The sequence below is a fragment of the Haliotis cracherodii genome, unplaced genomic scaffold, assembly GCF_022045235.1.
Source record: "Haliotis cracherodii isolate W230 unplaced genomic scaffold, xgHalCrac1.p SCAF_3, whole genome shotgun sequence".
Taxonomy (NCBI): Eukaryota; Metazoa; Mollusca; class Gastropoda; order Lepetellida; family Haliotidae; genus Haliotis; species Haliotis cracherodii.
Window position 1 is genome coordinate 10,953,739 of NW_027266286.1, and position 18,827 is coordinate 10,972,565.

Sequence of the window (18,827 nt, forward strand, 5' to 3'; positions counted from 1 at the left end):
TACTTAGTCAAATATAATTCTTATATATTGTCACTGTATTGAATCACTTCCTAAAGCACAACAGTGACATCATTTTGTGTACCATTTGATGAACTATGCTCATGTCTGCGTGAACATCTGCAGAAGGTCTTGCCATGGTCAAATCCCAGAAATCTAAATAAACAATCTTGTCATGCAATGAAGCGAATTCCTCATGCCAAATATCAGAATATATGAGACCCCAGTAGGATATCAAACTTTGTGTCCCTCTGAAATATGCATGTGGGCCACGAACTGCAAGTGTAACATTAGGGGCGCGTGCCAAGAGGTTCTTTGCAGATGGAACAAGTCGTCGAACATGTCGCCGAAACTCATCCGGGTGGCCAAGTGTGAAATGAACGTACAAATATAACACTACGATGTCCTTGGTGGTGTTCGGGAGACGGTCCATCATGATGTGCTGAGCTTGGTTCGAATATCTTGGGTAGTGTCGAGCTCCATGATAGAACGGTAATTCGTGAGCATGCCAGGAAACTGAAAAATTGTGTAACGGATCTTTGTCAATAACAGGTACATGAGCATCTGCATGTGAAGGAAAGCGCAAGAAGGAGTGAAGAGCTGTTTTGAACTGGGCACTTGTTGAATCCCCATGAAGCCATAGCGTCCTTCCTTTCAAGCATTGTCTGTAAGCATCTATGGTGCGTGGCAGTGTGTCATGACACATTAGCGAATGCCATTTATTGGTGTAAAAATAACCGTTTGGAGATTTCTGCTGCCAGGTCACTTTTGCTGGTAAATTATTACAGGAGATATCAGGCGGCGTCAGCAATGATGAATTTCCAACTGCAATTAGAAACATTTGAAGTGAGCTTTAACGTGTGCGTTCAAGATTTCTCTTCATTCCAAGATTGTAGGTAACATTCCCAAAACAAAATTATTCAGAACAGCAATAAACACCTGAAGAGATATTTGAATGACCGAATACAATTACTGTTGTTTGAGCCTAGTCTTAGTAACTAAGTGGCCTAGTTGCTTCGACCAGAAATGATGAATAATACTTTACATATATTTTAAATGCATACTCACCATTTCTTATAGATATATTCAGAAACAGCCGTAGGATGTCAGAGGAAGCACCCTTAACTGACCTTGATATAAGAGAAATAAATTGACTGGATAAATCGACTGGATAAATAGCAATTTAAATTCTCTAGAATTAGATTGGTTGTTTGGTTTGTTGTTAAACGCCGCACTCTGCAATATTCCAGCTATATGACGGCGGTCTGTAAATAATCGAGTCTGGACCAGACAATCCAGTGACTGATGTCATGAGCATCGATCCACGCAATTGGGATCGAGGACATGCATCAACCAAGTTAGCGAGCCTGACCACCCGATCCCGTTAGTCGTCTCTTACGACAAGCATAGTCACCTTTTATGGCAAGCATGGGTTGCTGAAGACCTATTCTACCCCGGAATCTTCACGGGTCTCTAAAATTATAATTATAATTGAAGATTGTGTATGTGTTGAATATTGCAGAAAACATACCGAGTTATTATTATGATTATTACGATTTTTATGACATTTTGAGGTAATGACGGCGAACTATTTTTATCTGATTCAGACACGTCAATTTCGAATGTCAACCATAAGGTGCGCGGACGAATACCAATCCAAGATCCGATGCAGAATGGCAACGGCTTAAAGATGGAACAGACGCGAAGCGTTAATAACACAAACAATGAGGTAAATAGGTACGTACCATGTAAGGATGTCTTTCTCAGTAGTATCAAGTGTGAAATTAGTCGGGCCAGTGTAGGAATTTGTCCATGTATCACAAGTTAAATTAGTCTTCTTGCAAAACCAAGGAAAACCATCGTTCTCAGTTGTCAAGTTACACCACTCGTTGGTCTTTGAAATACTCGGTTGGTTTGCTGAGCATCTCGATGTTTCAGACAGCGGTTTCTTGTTGAAATCAGCATATGCTGTCCATATACTGGAGTATTGTTTAAACATTCTGTAATACAGAGCCAACTCCTCTCTTCGTGTTGCAATAAATACGCGTATCACAGCCTTTCCGGCCCATGTGGCTTTGAAAACACCAGTGTAACTTCCATCATTGTGGTCGAAAACCTCACCGGAGACGGATGCTGAAGTCTTGGGATCTTCCATCCACACTCTCAGATGGTCGCCCCCAGTTGACTTCCGGTTACCATCCCTATCAAACAGATCTATTTGAACTTTGATCTGTTCTCCCAACGAGTACGATGGTTGATAATGTTTTAGATATATACGAGAGGTGTTTGCATTGGCGCATTTCGGATGAAAATTTATAGAGGAGTGGAGTAAATCAAGCTCTGGGAGATAGCGGCGTCCAAATACTGGCTCAGTTGTCAGAAACGTCAAGTTGTGTAGGTTTATTCTGAAATGATAGAAATGTGTGTATGTACACTGTAAAAAAACGAACACAAAAAGTGAATTTTACTTTATAATATTGACCATAACCTCGTTTGACGTCTCAGTCGCTAACGCTAAAATGACGGCATGTTTCCCGGAAATCTTTTCAATGAAACATATTTACGGTCTCCTGTGTTGTTTTCACGTGTGGTCTGATTAAACAGCGATGCGGGATATCATCCCTGCAAGTTTAGTCATTTTTGTACAACGTAACTCAGAAACTGATACCACAACTAACTACACATATACCATTTTTCCATACAGTTTGAAGTTTGAGATGACCAAGGAATTACCATTATTAGATTTAGTGTCGTTGTCACGGTTCCCATGTTTAAAATCCGATTGGAATGCAGATTTTAGAGACATAGCAAATATCACTCATGTTTGCCTTGTACTTTCAAAGGAGATTTCGATACTGCACAAGAAAAACGAATAGTATGTTGGTTGGGGGTTGGGTGTGGAGGTGGGTGTGCTTTAACGTAATATAAAAACCTATTTTTCATCAAAGCAAAAGTTAGTTGACTAATTTTTGGCTACCAAACTGGTATTGTTTCCCGAATTAATTATTTCCATTCATCCAGCTTTATTTTAAGCAGGTTCGTTCTTACTAATTTTCAGCGTTATGTAGTTTCAGAGATGTCGATAACGCAGAAATTAACAATGGACGTCAGGTCAGGTGAGCTAACCATCAAACAGTATTAGAAATTGCCTACCGTTTGGAATCGAGAAAGTAGTGCTTTGACATAAATAATTTGTTGGGCAGTTATGCTGTCATCATCAATCTATGCAGGTTATATCAGGCGACTAAATGGATCAGGTTCTCAGGCTCGGCGTCTTCGTTGAATTCGTCTTGTCGTGCAATGCTGCTCATAATATCGCTCACTTGATTGTCTAGTCCAGGTTCGATTATTTCATGCAGGCCGTCGTCATATAACAGGATTTTTTCTGATTTTCTAAAAGAAACGAACCAATGACACAGATGATACATGCACATTGAACATCCAATTACATCAGGCATTGCACACATCCCAAACAGTGAGTGTGTGAGTTGGGTTTAACGTCGCTTTGAACAGTTTTCCAGTTATACCACGGCGTGTCAGCTTAATATGGGAGAAAAGCTTGAAGTGATGCAGGTCTCAGACGTTTACTACTTCGGTGAAACCCACGAGCACGGGAATGGTGCTGACAAACCAAGTAACATAATCGGGGCGAACCGGGATTCGAACCTACGATCATAGGTTTCTGGCGTGCCCAAGGGACGCAACTCTGAATAGCGAATTGCGGCGCCTTAGACGACTGGGCCACCCATCCCCCTATCCCAAACAGGCTTTCTGAACCAAATGGAAAATTCAGAAAAATCCCTTCTCGTTATATTATATAATATTTAGGGAGTTAGGGAGGGGACCAATTACAGATATTATTAAGCAACGATTATTGATATCTCAGTCCAAAATACTTGACATTGTAATTAATTAATATATTATAATATTTTGATATATTATCATAATAGGTTTCGACGGCTATTTTAATGTTGCGAATTTCAGGTCAGACCCAAAACGAAGCTCGAATGGGTTTTGTGTTATGTTTCATGGGGATATAACACACCAGATTATTGGGGACACTACTTTGCCTATTGCTCTCTTAATTTTCGTCGTAACAGCTATCACACGCATACAGCAACTGATTCAGTATGAATACCGTACAATAACGTTCAGTGTGTTCGTTTGTTGGTTATTTAACGCTGCACTCGGGATAATTACTACAGCTACATGATGGCGGTCTGTAAATAATCGAGTCTGAGACCAAACAGTCCAGTGATCAACATCATGAGTATGATCTACATGATTGTGATACGATGACATGCATCAACCAAATCATAGAGCTTGACCACCCGATCACGTTAGTCTCATCTTACGACAGAGATAGTCGCATCTCTCGACAAGCATGGGTTGTTGAAGATCAATTCTAACCCGGATCTTCACGGGTAGTTCAAACTTTGACCATAGTATGTCGCCACCACAATCTAGACTACACCTAAACCAACCAGACAAAAATCCGCCTGATGTCGACTTAAAATGAGGGTAACGCTATTTTCAGGGCATTGTCATTTGCAGAAGCCCTAGGTCTTTCATTAACTGCCCAATGAATGATATAAACTATGGCTCCAGGTTTAACCGAATTGTTCAAACTGTCGCCCGAGACTTGGCTGATGTAACCTCCATGCTGACCTCAGCTAATGCAAATTGTTCTTGTGGCTACCGAACCTATGACACTGACTGAAAGTGATGAAAGAGCTTTTCATATGGCCTATCAATGTCATATATGTTGTCAACCACTCAGTGACCAGTCATGTAAAGTTCGGGATCATAATCATGTGATGTCTGGTTATAATTATCGCGGAGCAGCATCTCAAAAGTACAATCTACAGTACCAATTTAAAAAGACAAAAGGTAGAGATGGAAAGAAATGGGAAGAATACTTTATCCCTGTGATCTTTCACAATTTCCGTGGCTATGACAGCCACATAATCATGAAAGAATTAGATAAAACAGTCAGTCAAAAACTTAAATGTCTGGCTAACAATCTGGAAAAAATTCTTTCTCAGTTGGTAATCTCAGGTTCATTGACTCCTTGCAGTTTCTGAATACACCTTTGGACACCTTGGTAGTCAACCTCAGGGCTGAAGGGTCTGCAAAATTTAAGATCTTAAGGGAAGAACCTCCAGATGAACAGCACATGAACTTGCTGTTGAGAAAAGGAGTGTATCCCTACGATTTTATGGATGACGAATCAAAGTTTGCCATGAGTGAACTGCCCACCAAAGATCACTTCTATAATACTTAAACTGATAGTTTCAGATGCAGACTATGCGCATGCTCAAAATGTATGGCCTACCTTTGATCTAAAAACCATGGGAGACTATCATGATCTCCAATATGATAACTGATGTTTCGTTGTTAGCTCTAGTTTGTGAAAACTTCAGGGATACAGCTTTGACCTTTTATGATATAGATCCAGCTCAGTATGTATCACTACCAGGTATGGCTTGGAATGCCATGTTGAAAATGGGAAATGTAGAGTTGGAACTCTTGACAGATTTGGACATGCATTTGATGATAGAAAGGGGATTGAGAGGGGGTATTTCCATGATCTCGACCAGGTACGTGGAAGCTAACAATCCACATGCCAAGGACTATGACCCTAATGACCGTAATTCCTATCTCATCTATCTGGATGCCAATAATCTCTCTTGTCATAGCATGTTTCAGTGTCTCCCTGAACGAGATTTCCAGTGGGTGGACGGTGTTAACCAATTAGATGTTACAAATATCCCAGATGATGCAGATGTTGGATACATATTAGAGGTAGATTTGCAATATCCCACAGAATTGCATGACAGTCACAGTGGTTATCCGTTAGCCCCTGAAGCCATGTTGATTACTGACGACATGCTCTCCCCTTATCCCCAACAGTTGAAAGAAGAGTTGTGTATTCAAGACCAAAGCTCTAAGAAACTTGTTCCCAATCTGTATGACAAATCATTATGTTCTGCAATATAGAATTTTTTATCTCAGCCAGGGCTTGAGACTTACCAAAATTCATAGAGCTGTTGAGTTTACCCAGTCAGCCTGGCTGAAACCTTACATTGACTTTAATACAGAGTAGAGAAAACTGGCCAAAAACGAAGCAGTTGGCGAACAACTCAGTATTTGGCCGCTCAATGATATATGAAAGGAAACATATGAATGTAGAACTAGTCAGTTCATCAAAAAGGTTGAGAAAATTATTTGCTAAACCGACCTTTGAAGCCTTTAAAATTTAATGCTGATTTGGCTGCTGTACATTTGAAAAAGAATTCAGTGTATATGAATCAGTCAGTGTATGCTGGTTTCTCTGTTCTTGACATGTCTAAACATGTTGTGTATGACATTCACTGTAGTTTTACTAAAGCAAAATATGGTGACAAGGTCAAACGCTGTTTCACAGACAAAGATTCCCTGTGTTATCTGATTGAAACGTCAGACTTTTAAGCCGATATGGCTGAACATCAGAGCTTGTTTGACAAGCAATTTTGACCCTTCCGATCCTCTATTTTCAAAGGCCAATGCCAAGGTACTTGGAAAGATGAAACATGAAGTTGGAGATTCTGTTTTGGAATCTTTTGTGGGACTTAAACCCAAACTTTATTCACTTTCTTATGACGGAAAAGAAAAACAAACAGCCAAGGGGGTCAGCTAAACCGTCATAAAAAACAATTGAGATATAGCATGTACAAAGATTGTTTGTTTGGTTAAAAACAATTTAGACACTACATATGAAACAAATTCAGAGTCAAAATCATCAACTCTACACTGTTGGAATTAATAAGGTCAGTTTGAGACCATTCTCATTCAGCCTGATCTAGAAGCCATTTCATGCCTTTCACTGACTTTATATGGTGTATTTATGCTTTACTCATGTTACAGAAACCAAGGTGTTATGTATAAACTAGTTTGCCATTTGAGTTGATCTGCATTTTGTTTGTGTTTAATGATTGGTCATACTGCCCTAAAACAATATTATTGCACGTGTGTACTAGATTGTTGTAAATATGTGTAAAATATATCTATTTGAATGATTTATTGTCAATAAATGATTTAAACATGATCTGTTCTTAGTTATTGCTGAACAGGGAGTGCATTTAACCCTACAATGTTGAAGTTGCTCGAGGTTGAAACAAGGGTTGATTCTAGAACTTGACTATGTTAAATTATGATACAGCTAACACAATCAATTCCTTTACCAAAAACGGACAAAAGATTTAACTGTCAACTCAAGTGTTATTTCATAAACATGCAATCAAATATCAAGACAATGGCAGTATCTCAAAACAGTGTACACGGCAGATTATTGTTCAGTGTCTGTATCATCATCAACATCTGACTTTTCACGCTCTAGATCTTCAGCCTCAGAAAGTTCTACGTGAGATAAAATGTCTTTGACAACATGTTTCATCCAATGGCTGATTTTAGTGGAGAGTTCCTTGGGATCTGCACCGGGGTCCATAGCTCTCACTTGTTCCAGAAAAGGTTTGGAAAGGGGTCCATACCCAAAGTAACTTACATATCTGATAGCTTTTGAGAGTCGATCGAGGAAAGTAGCTTCCCAGCATTTCTTGAGCTTGTTTTCAATCCATCTCTCACTCTTCCACTGATCTCCATACTCCTCTTATTTCTTAAAGACATCATCTTGACAGTACTTTAGAGTTTGTTCCCCCATGTATTCTAAGCCTTTCAGCTCCCTCTCTTTATCTGCTTCATTGACTTTGGAGGTCAACAATCTCAATTTCAAGTCATTTCCTTGAAGGTTCTCCTCCATTCTCAGGGCACCAGGTTCTCACATTACGTTGAAGGTCATGATTATTTTCAATCACAATACCACACTCGTCACAGGAAGGCACAGTTATATCACCAGTGTCGTCCTCCGATTCACTGTGCTCTGGAGCGGCTACTTCTGGGATGTGGTCTGTTCCAGGGACTGGCTTTAATATAATACTGATTGACAGTAAGCACTTCTTTTATAAACTGTGAGGTGTTGACTATGTCAAATACATAAGGTTGTAGTCTTCTTGATTCCAAGGTAGTAGGACGTAAGTCGATTGTCAGATTGCCATAGGGTTTTTCAACAGCTTTTTATACACTGACATAAACTGGTCAGTATGTATTGGAGAAAACACGCTCACGAGGTTTTGGTAGACAGAGCATGCCCTGGGGAGAGGGAAAAACCAAGGGGGCGAAGCCCCCGCGGTTTTTCCCGACCCCCAGGGCATGCTCTGTCTACCAAAACCGAGGGAAAGTGTTTTTCCATGCTTATAAACCGAAAAAAGAAACTTAAAACAACATTTATCAACATTTTTATGTTTCGAACATACTTTCCATGAACCTTAGGAAACGCGCGTAAAATATCTGTTGCTGGCGTACGGATCTTGAAAAGGACATTCTAAAAACCACTGATTTATCAACACCTCCGTAGCCTCGTGGTACACTCACTGGGCTATAGATATGAAGGTGGCGAGTTCGATCCTCGGGAATAAGATGAAAACATTTATCATTTGATTTTACATTTCATTACATGTTACAATCTGAAAGGAAGTTGTATCAATAAAACACCCAGGACATTATATAAAATCCCTGGGACATTACAACGTCCCTGTTTATGAGATTTGACCCGACTGGAAAGTAAAACCTCACAGTTGGTTTTAATGCCTATAGAAAGAAGTCTCTTACTTAATGGCGATCCCAATGAATAGGTTTATAATGTTGCACCTGGCAAGTGTACCTGCTGTCTATCGACTGGAGAATTAAAGAGTGTCACGTAATGAGAGTTCAGAGCAATGTCGGGGGCACGGGTGGCCCAGTCGTTTAAGGCGCCGCGATTCGCTGTGCAGAGTTGCGTCCCTTGGGCACGCCAGAAACCTATGATTGTTGGTTCGAATCCCGGTTCACCCCGATTATGTTTCTAGGTTTGTCAGCACCATACCCGTGCTCGTGGGTTTCACCGAAGTGGTAAACGTCTGAGACCTGCATTACTTCAGGCTTTCCTCCCACATTAAGCTGACACGCCGTGTTCAAAGCGGCGCTAAACCCAACTCTCTCACTCACTCAGAGCAATGTCACGTGACTCCTTGCCTCTGGGAAACAGATTTTGCAATAGTTGGAAGATAATGACATTCTTATGGTGAGAGGTTCGGGTAAACAGTTGTGAGATACGTTTATCATCTTTAGCCTTTGACATAAGGTCATCCAGTACAATCATATTGTTATTCTGAGAATCTAAATAGTTTTCATCTTGCAAGTTATGTGGTTTTATAGATAGTGTTATACAGAGGTTGCCACTCTGTGTCACACCATATGATATTGTTCGATGGTGGATTGATGTATCCTCTCTGCAGTATGTTATGGACATTTATAGACTTGCCACAACCGGATGGACCAGCGACCACTGCATCACCATGAATGGTAAAAGTGAACTGTTCTGTGTCCTGCTTGAGGTTGTGGAAATTGTGGTGGTGGTGTGGTGGTGGTGGTGAGGGTGGTGGTGAATGCTTATTCTTTATTAGTTTGATTAATATCTGAGGGTGATTATTCATTCAATGATCCCAGACGAGATCTGGAAAAATATCCAAAATAATGATACGTTTGTTTGTAGGTGAAATATCTGTACATAGTTGTCTTGAGTGTCCGTATGACTCACCCAGTAAAAGACGCTTTGGTTTCATTCTGGTGATGATGAAAGTCCAAGATGGTCTCCAATGTGTTTTAGGTTTCAGAAAATGTCTATATCATTTGATATCTTCGGACTAAGGATAAGTTGATAAGTTCTGATATGATGAAACATTTTTAAATGACATTGTATCAATTTATATTTATTGTGTATGATCTATTTGTATTATAGCTCGGCATATTACTTTATTAATGGTCTACTGAGAAATATTCTACCTAGTTTTTTTAATGTGTCGTGTTCAATTAAATGAGGGCATCTTTTCCTTAATAAAGTGAACTGTATCCATTAAGTAAGATCACCCCAAAATCACTCTATACACAAAATAATCATCTGGGGATGGATTCATATCTTAAAAACATGAATGTATGTATAATTGTTATTTACATTATTGCCATGAACCTATGATATCAACTTACTTCCAACTTAAGTATGACCAGGAATATCGGTTCAACGTATGTGTTTACGGTTCTATAATTCAATTACAATGAACACTTTTCTTCAAAGTATCACATAGCACTGCACTCAAGACCGACAGTGTAAGGTTTACAAAGGCTTACAAGACTTCTTAGAGGTGTAGTGTTAATAGGTAATTCCTTTGCTTTGTAAAAAAGGTTTCACTTTCCTATAATCAAATTCTCGCCCTTTGTCTGATCGTATGATCAGCCGAGTCTATATCCCAGCGATCATTCAATCCAGAGGCCACCACTCTGTTCCGCTTGAATTTGTACCTCAAAGATCGCTGTAGTGAATAGGCATCTTGAGAAGCTAACCACTTCTTAATATCACGTAAACTGATATACTTGCCCCCTCTTTTCACAGTGTGATACAGCTTATTGGGCCCGGAAAAGGAGGTTGGATGTTTTGATTTAAAATAAATATCAGATAAATAAGCTTTCCCACCATCAGCCGGCATGGTTGCATGTGAAATAATTCATACAGAGAGTATACATAGATTTTATATTCATTCCCCATTTGCCATCCTTATTGAGCTGAGGCTGGGTTACATTCATTCCCAAAAGCATACTTGTATGTGTGTATTACCTCGTGGAAATAGTGGAATGTTTCCTTTATACAAAGTGAGGAGGTCGTGGAGTGATAAGCAAGCGGTCGTGTTTTCAAAAGCATTTGTTTACACAGCTCACAGACGACTGGTTGTATGACCCGATGGCATGCTCTCAACCCGTTTGAATGTCTAACCATTGGTCTATCTTTAGTGCGGGCATTATCGTGTCATGTGCTATACGAGCTATTTTTAGTGCGACGCCACTCCTACATCAGAATGTCAAATCATGCATATTTCATTTTGTGTCATATATGTTCGTTTTGTAAAATGAATAAAACTGTACTATTCAGTACGTTTTATGAACTGTTTTGTGCATATTACATTTGGTGAAATGAACAAAAGTTAGCTGATATTTTTTTTCATTACCATTATAGGCCTTATTTATATATATCTATGAGATTTATGTCTAGTCAGTTAAACTCACTTCGCCAGCATGCTGGTACTTTGTCATGTAGGATATGTGTTGTACAAAGTTTTAAAATCAAATATTTTGACAGAATGAAAGAGATTGCAAAAAGTCAAGCAAATCTTTTGAGGTTTTGAGAATCCACATGGTATTAATTCTACTTGTCTTTACTACTTTTCCACATGGTATTAATTCTACTTGTCTTTAATACTTTTCTGCGAATATAAAGAAAGTCCTTCCTTGATTGTATACTCAACAACAAAAGTTCCTCTGACACCAATATTTTAGTGTATTTTTCAAACAAGTAAAGTTTGGTTTTCAATATTGTAGTACATGTATGGAATCAAATCACAAAAACGCAACTGCTGCAGAAAAGCATGCATTCCATGCAAAAGTTGACTTTTATGCAAGCCCCATGCATTTCACTACCCAAGAATGGGTATAAAAACATGTGCGTTAACAGGATTCCGTATGCATATGCGTGCTGACAACAACCACTCAGAAAAACAACAAAATTACGCAATAATTTAACATTACGAAATGCCACGCCTGTCCGAAAATGAGCGTCTGTGAGAGATTGGTATGCTTGAAGCAGGATCGAGTCAACGTGATGTTGCAAGACAATTTAACGTCCACAGAAACACCATTTGGTGTTTATGGCAACGTTGGCAACAGACGAATGCAGTCAGAGACCATCCTCGGAGTGACAGGCCACGCGTAACTAATAATCGACAACTGGATTCAAACAACACACCTACGAAATCGATTCCAGCCAGCAACAGTGACTGCAAGAAGCATCCCTGGCCTTCGACGAATATCTTCACAAACCGTACGTCGCCGCCTCAGATGTGCAGGGATTGTCGCCAGAAGACCCGCCAGACGTCCCAACCACCGTCAAGCACGTCTACAGTGGTGCAGACATCGTCTACGCTGGACGGCCATGCAGTGGGGCCGGTTCTATTCACTGACGAGTCTCGTTTTCACCTCAGCCACAGCGATGGACGGATTCGAGTGTATCGACGTCGAGGTGAACGTTATGTCAATCATTGTGTCATGGAAGAAGATGGGTTCAGGGGCGGCAGCGTTATGGTATGGGTTGGGATTACAGCAAGACAGAAGACCCGTTTGATAGTGGTAGAGGGAAATCTCATTGGACAGCGCTACCGCGACGAGATCATCTGCCCTGTTGCTCTACCGTTTTTGCGTCGTCATGGCCCAGGCATTACCTTTCAACACGACAACGCCCTGCCTGATATTGCTCGACTTGTTCGGGATTCTCTTCAACACAACAACGTGAATGTCACCCCCTGGCCGGCTCGCTCCCCTGATCTCTCACCAATCGAGCACATGTGGGATGAGATGAATCGGCGCCTTCGACGTCAACCATGTGTTCCACAGACACTCCAGGAACTTTCTCCAGCAGATATGGACAGATACCCCAAAGGACTTTGTGCGACGCCTGGTCCATTCCATGAGACGAAGATGTGTTGCTTGCATCGCAACCAGGGGTGGACGGACACACACGCTATTGATTTGTAAATTGACATTTTGGCATGCTCATGTTTTTTATGAAATCACTCATTTTGTGAAGTCAGTATGGCTAATTAAACCATTCAAACACTTACAGGAGTTTTATCTGATGCAAACCGAAATTGTTTCAGATTTGGTAAAAAACTTTGCATTAAATCTTATTCAAAGTCACAGGAACTTTATTGTTCAGTATATTAAGGATTATGGTTAGTCTTTGAGACAGGGATTTGGTGGTACATTTGCTGGATATATTTCTCTTTGCACGGATTTTATGGAGCTTTGGAATCCAGTACAAAAGAGGAATGGACATGTCTTTAGGTTTAAGAGTCAAAAGTTGATAGAACTGATGCTTGGTTTGGCAGATTTCTTCCTCATGTAATGCCTTACATGTGGCATTATTTGATGTGTCATTTATACCAAGTTCTTTGATGAAACAAATAATGTAGTGATGCTTACATTTTATGGTTTTGTTATTTGAGGCCTTGTCAGTGGGAAGGAACAACAACAAACTTTTCATGTTAGGACAGCCAGACTTTGGATGACACCTGGCTGGGACCGAATGGGTTTATTCAAATTCCGTTCCCTCTTTTTAAGTTTGTACATTCTACCAAAAACATAACCCACTCTGAAAGACATTCAACAGGTTCCTCTTCTCTTTTGGTCCCTTCTTTGGCATATTCTTCGGCAGCATCCACAATGAGTTTTAAGTTGTGATCCCAATTGGTAGGAGGCTGCTCACGGTGAGTGAGTGAGTATGGTTTTACGCCGCTTTTAGCAATATTCCAGCAATATCACGGCCGGGGACACCAGAAATGGGCTTCACACATTGTACCCATGTCGGGAATCGAACCCGGGTCCTCGGCGTGACGAGCGAACGCTTTAACCACTAGGCTACCCGACCGCCCCCTGCTCACGGTATTTTGGTCCATATATGAATAATTGACGGGGGCAATTGTGATTATATCACCTACAGGTTGATAGCAGTATGATGAGTTTAGGCAGCCAGAAGTAGTGGAATGTGTCACGTACACCATTACTTTTTTCAGAATGTTGAATCATTACCGGCGGCCATCATAGGCGACTATGCTTGTCGTAAGAGGCGACTGACGGGATCAGGTGGTCAGGCTGACTAAAATAATGCATGGTATGTTAAAAGAGACTGTGTCAAACGTCACTCCCACATTCTGAACGTAAAAAACATATCGAAAAATTAATATATCTGCCTAACTACATCCCCATAGCTCCTGCCATAGCCTGTTTATCGTATATGCCGTCAATATATATAAACAATGTGCTGTATCATTTAAGTGTGAAATAACTAATATAATAATAATAATTCTATTACAAACTACAAACGTTATCAAAGCGTTACTAGGCTGAAAACAGTCGCGAAACACTGAAAAGATAAGATCCCAAACACATCTACGATGCCTGTATCACATACATCACTATCGAACAACCATTGCGTGTTTGTTTCAGTTTGAACCACCATCAAACATGGGCGTATACTTTCTGTGGCCCGGAAGTTTAGTTAAGTGCAAACTATTCAGAAAAAAAGTAAATGTGTTACCATTGTATATGAAGGTTTTCACTTTCTACTAGAAACAAAAAGTCAAAATGTCAAAACTCAATTTGTAAAATGCAAAAGAGTTACGACACACCCTAGCATCTTAAGATTTCAACTGTCAAAGATGTAAAATATGATTTAAACATATTTTTATTCAATTAATGAATCTGGATTGGTAAACAAGTCATTTGACTTATGTTAATACCGCTCCAGTGCAAAGTTATAGAAACAAAATATATAATATTGATTCACGCAGGGTGGCTTCGCCTAAAATCAGTTGACATATTTATGTGACTTTATTGCAAAGGTTTTAGATAAAGGTAAGGAAGTTAGGGCTGTAGTTTGTGACGTAAGTAAAGCTTGATAAAGTTTAGCACAAAGGAATTATTATGGCTGGGGTGCGAACAATTGAGTTTGTCTTGCCTCAGAAGGGGAAACCACAAATTTTTCTTGACGGTTACCGTTGCCAGAAAAATGTAGTAAGAGGAGGAGCTGTGCACTGGAAATGAGTTATTAAGCACTGAAAAGGCAAATGTACCACTGCGGTATTGGGAATAAAGTACTTAAGCACACATCTTACAGTTTAGCCCCAATCCTTACTAAACTATTCAATTTCTCTCCTAAGCGAGGAATATTCCCATCACTATAGAAAGAAGCTCTTATCATTCCTATTCTTAAGAATAGCTTGAATGAATGTACAAATTACAGACCAGTTGCCCTCACAAGTTGTTTTGCAAAGATATTTGAAAAATGTATATTTAAACATGTGTACAACTATTTAAGGAATAATAATGTGCTCACTAACCTACAATCTGGATTGTAGTTTGGCACAAAGGAATAATTTATAAGCTACACCATTATGGTATTTGTGGAAATTTATTGAGATGGTTTGATAGTTACTTGGAAAATCGATATCAAAAGGTAGTTATAAATGGCTATAGTTCAGATCCAAATGCTGTCTTGGCAGGTGTGCCACAGGGCTCGGTCTTGGGACCATTATTGTTTATTATCTATATCAATGTCATAGTTGAAGGAATAAATAGTAATATAAGTATTTTGTCTGATGGCACATCTTTGTATGTGATCATAGAAGATCCTGATATAGCTGCTCGTGATCTCAATAATGACCTGGTCAGAATTTCAGAATGGGCTGCTAGATGGCAAGTTGATATTTGTGTCCCGAAAAAACTTAATCTATTCAATTTACCCGTATAGTAAACCCTAGTCGCAAACCTAACTTATATATAAATGATACAGAAATTAAACATGTACAAAGGCATAAACACCTAGGTATTACTTAACAAAGTAATTGTACATAGAAAATGCACATTGATAATATTGTAAGGAAATATTGTCCTCTGGTTAATTGTTTAAGAAGTTATAAATATTGTCTATCCCGAACTACCTTAGAAACTATGTACAAATAATTTATGTTACCAATTTTTGATTATCATATTTGGGACAGCTGTACTAATGAACAAGCTAACTTATTGGAAAAACTACACTTAGATGCTCTTAGAACCACATGTGGCGCTGTCCGGGGTACGAGTCATCAGATGATTTACAATGAAACAAAAAGTGTGTCTGTTAAAGACAGAAGTCACAATTCAAAACTGGTAAGGTTTTACAAAATGAATAACCGTTTCTCCCTGAAATATCTTTGTAGGCTTATTCTTGATACAGTTTCGGAAAACACAAATTATGACTTAAGGGATAAAACTAACTTCAAACAGTGAAGTGTAAAACAAATGCTTATGCAGGTTCATTTATACCAGCTACAACACAACTTTGGAATGTGTTACCAGAAAACCTAACGGGGCAGAGACCGTTACACAATTTAAGAATTTGCTTCCCATAAGGGAGGATAATGTTATACACTGGGATTTAAATTATGGAAGCAGATAATGTCAAATTATTCACAGTCGCCTCACGCTTGGCTGCAACGATCTTAACTGAGATAAGTATGATAGATATATATTTGATGCAAAAACTCGTTCCTGTGGATATCACACCGAAGATGCTTTACATTTCTTTTTTGTGTGTGTGTACAAATTACTATGTTCTTCGAAATGAAATGTATTTTCACCAACATGCTTATTCTTTACAAACAGTGCTAAACGGAAATCCGTATTTGAGTGAGGAAGAGCAAATCCTGATATTAGATTCTATTCAAAACTTCATATTAAAAACTGCCAGATTTTCAGTTAAATGAATTGTTTATCATAAACTGCAAAAAGAGTTATTATATATACACATCTAGCTTGGCATTTACAATTCATTTGTTGCATCTAACCTTCATTGATGTATTTATTGTAATATGTCCTATGTGTAATGGAGCGGTATTAACATAAGCGCTTCGCTTGTTTACCAATCCATTTTCACACTTTTGTGAAAAAAAATATGATTAAACCAAATGTTCCCCTGAAGGTAATTATGTCCGAAACACCTTAGATTATTGTAACCCCCTAGCGATGCAGACAACTTGAATGCAAAGATGGCTGACTTTGACTTTATTAAATTATATGTATGAATGTTATGTTATCATGTATATAAGAATGTGAATAAAGTGCATAAGAAAACATCAAGTATCATGTAGTTCTTAGTGAAAAGCAGGCCAGTCCATTAACATAAAGGTAAATAACACCTACCGACCTGACCACTATACCATGGCCTTTGTTTTACGCTGTAGTTCTTATGGGATGTAATACTTATGACAGGACACCCTCACAACTGAGGCTAAGGATCGTGAAGGCGTGTTTTATCTGAAAGCAAATGTATTTTCAGTCAGCCATTATTATAAACCATTTCTTTCTTTTAAAGGAAGAGCTCAACATACTATTTTTCCGAATGTCCATCTTACTCAGTTAGTGAATTATATTTGGGGATAGAACCATAGAACAGATTACCACCACCCCACGTTTTCAGGATTTATTATTATTTGTCATTAAAATCCCACGCAACCCTACCTCCCCAAAGAAAATCAAGTGGTCGTCCCTCCGCCTTACGTCTCCTACCTGGCCAAAACAGAATAGTATCCGTGAAGGCATTCACCGTCAGATACCCGGGTTCTTGAGGCCTGGTATCCAAAAAATTATCCCGTGATGGATACCAGGATTCTAAAAAGGTTTGATATCCGCAAAGGTGCCCCTTGATTGATACAATGGATAGGTATACCTGGATGCATTTTGGGTAAGTATCTTGTGGTATCCACCATGAATCCTGAGATATAAACCACCTTGGGTGTTGTGACGAACGTATCAGCAGCCAGTAGATGGCACACAGTAAAAGCGAAGATGTGTAAGTAAATATGCATATGGACTGTTATCAATATACTTACATTGATCGGTTGAAGATATCCAGTTTCACAGATACAATAAGAACGCCACAAACAAATACCAGACAGACAAATATACGAAATATGTGCTTCTTCATATTGTCATACGTCTCCTGTACAGTCGACGCCCTAACGGAAAACCCTGTCTGTACACACTCGATTAAAGTCGATTCACCCCCTACGGTATGACATGCTTCTGCTAGGGGTCGGGCGTTTTATCTTAAACACAGAATCAATTGTAAATGCTTGGCGAGACGTGGATAAATAGGGCGAGTCCGAAGGTGTGTCTGCCATAGCCTGGCAACAGAATTACCGTATTTAGTCTTGTTATTAGTCTCTGGCAAGCAGCAAGGCACGATGTGTTCGGTGAATGAAGATGAGAAACGCAAAGAAAATGTGTTATTTGCTGATAAAGTTTATAAATTTATATCGGATACATGTTCCTCAATCTACGACATGTTAATTCATCGAGACAACTTTGTGGGTATTGCATTGGTTAAAAGGGATATCAATATATAAACTATGCTGGGCAATCAGGTTTGGCATGCACATATGCACTGGAAATGTGCGAGAATCCTATGATCGTGAGTCCGAATCCCTGAATCGACCTAATTATGTTGGGTGCGTCGTCTAAGGCGCCGCAATTCGCATATCTTGTGATGTTTTATCGCACATCTCACATTTCCATTGGCCAAATTTGTTATCCATGTTTGTTGATGCCGTTTTTTACAGCGTATAATATTTTCCAAAAAGTTCTCCAAAATAATGCATCCCCTAATTATCTCCAAATTTGTTTTTAGCAGATCACAGCCGAAGAAGTTCGTACCTACTCGTCACATTCTATACGCATTTTGAAACAAACCACACATGCTGAGAGTACGGTATGTCGGTTTAGCTGTACAAAGGAACTGGCCTCGGCAACTTGGCCCATTACCTGTCCTAAAGCGTGGGTACGTTTATGGGCCATTGAGAGTTTACCTTTTGTCGACACAGGCACGATTTTTCCGGTTTACCGAAACACAGCATCCCCATGATCTAAACACGTTTAGAAATTTTAGCATGTTTATGTATTAAAGTTGTTCAGAACTTTTACATGTTTTGAATTTATACAGGTTTTAAACATGTTTAGAATTTATTTTAAATTGGTTACAATTTACACATGTTTAGTGTTTAAGCATGTTTAGAATTTGTTTCATTATGTATTATCCCAATAATCTAAACATGTTT

The 18,827-nt window shown here is 39.2% G+C and overlaps 1 protein-coding gene across 1 annotated transcript; it reads right to left on the reverse strand.

The window, feature by feature from the left end:
• Positions 1-43: 43 nt before the first annotated feature.
• Positions 44-17,723, reverse strand: LOC139475097 (NXPE family member 3-like). Its single transcript, XM_071258342.1, has 4 exons — positions 17,604-17,723; positions 1,743-2,402; positions 1,066-1,127; positions 44-822 (listed from the first exon to the last, which is right to left on the reverse strand). Exons 1-4 carry the CDS (start codon positions 17,696-17,698, stop codon positions 44-46), a joined length of 1,596 nt encoding a protein of 531 aa, XP_071114443.1. The 5' UTR covers positions 17,699-17,723.
• Positions 17,724-18,827: the final 1,104 nt, after the last annotated feature.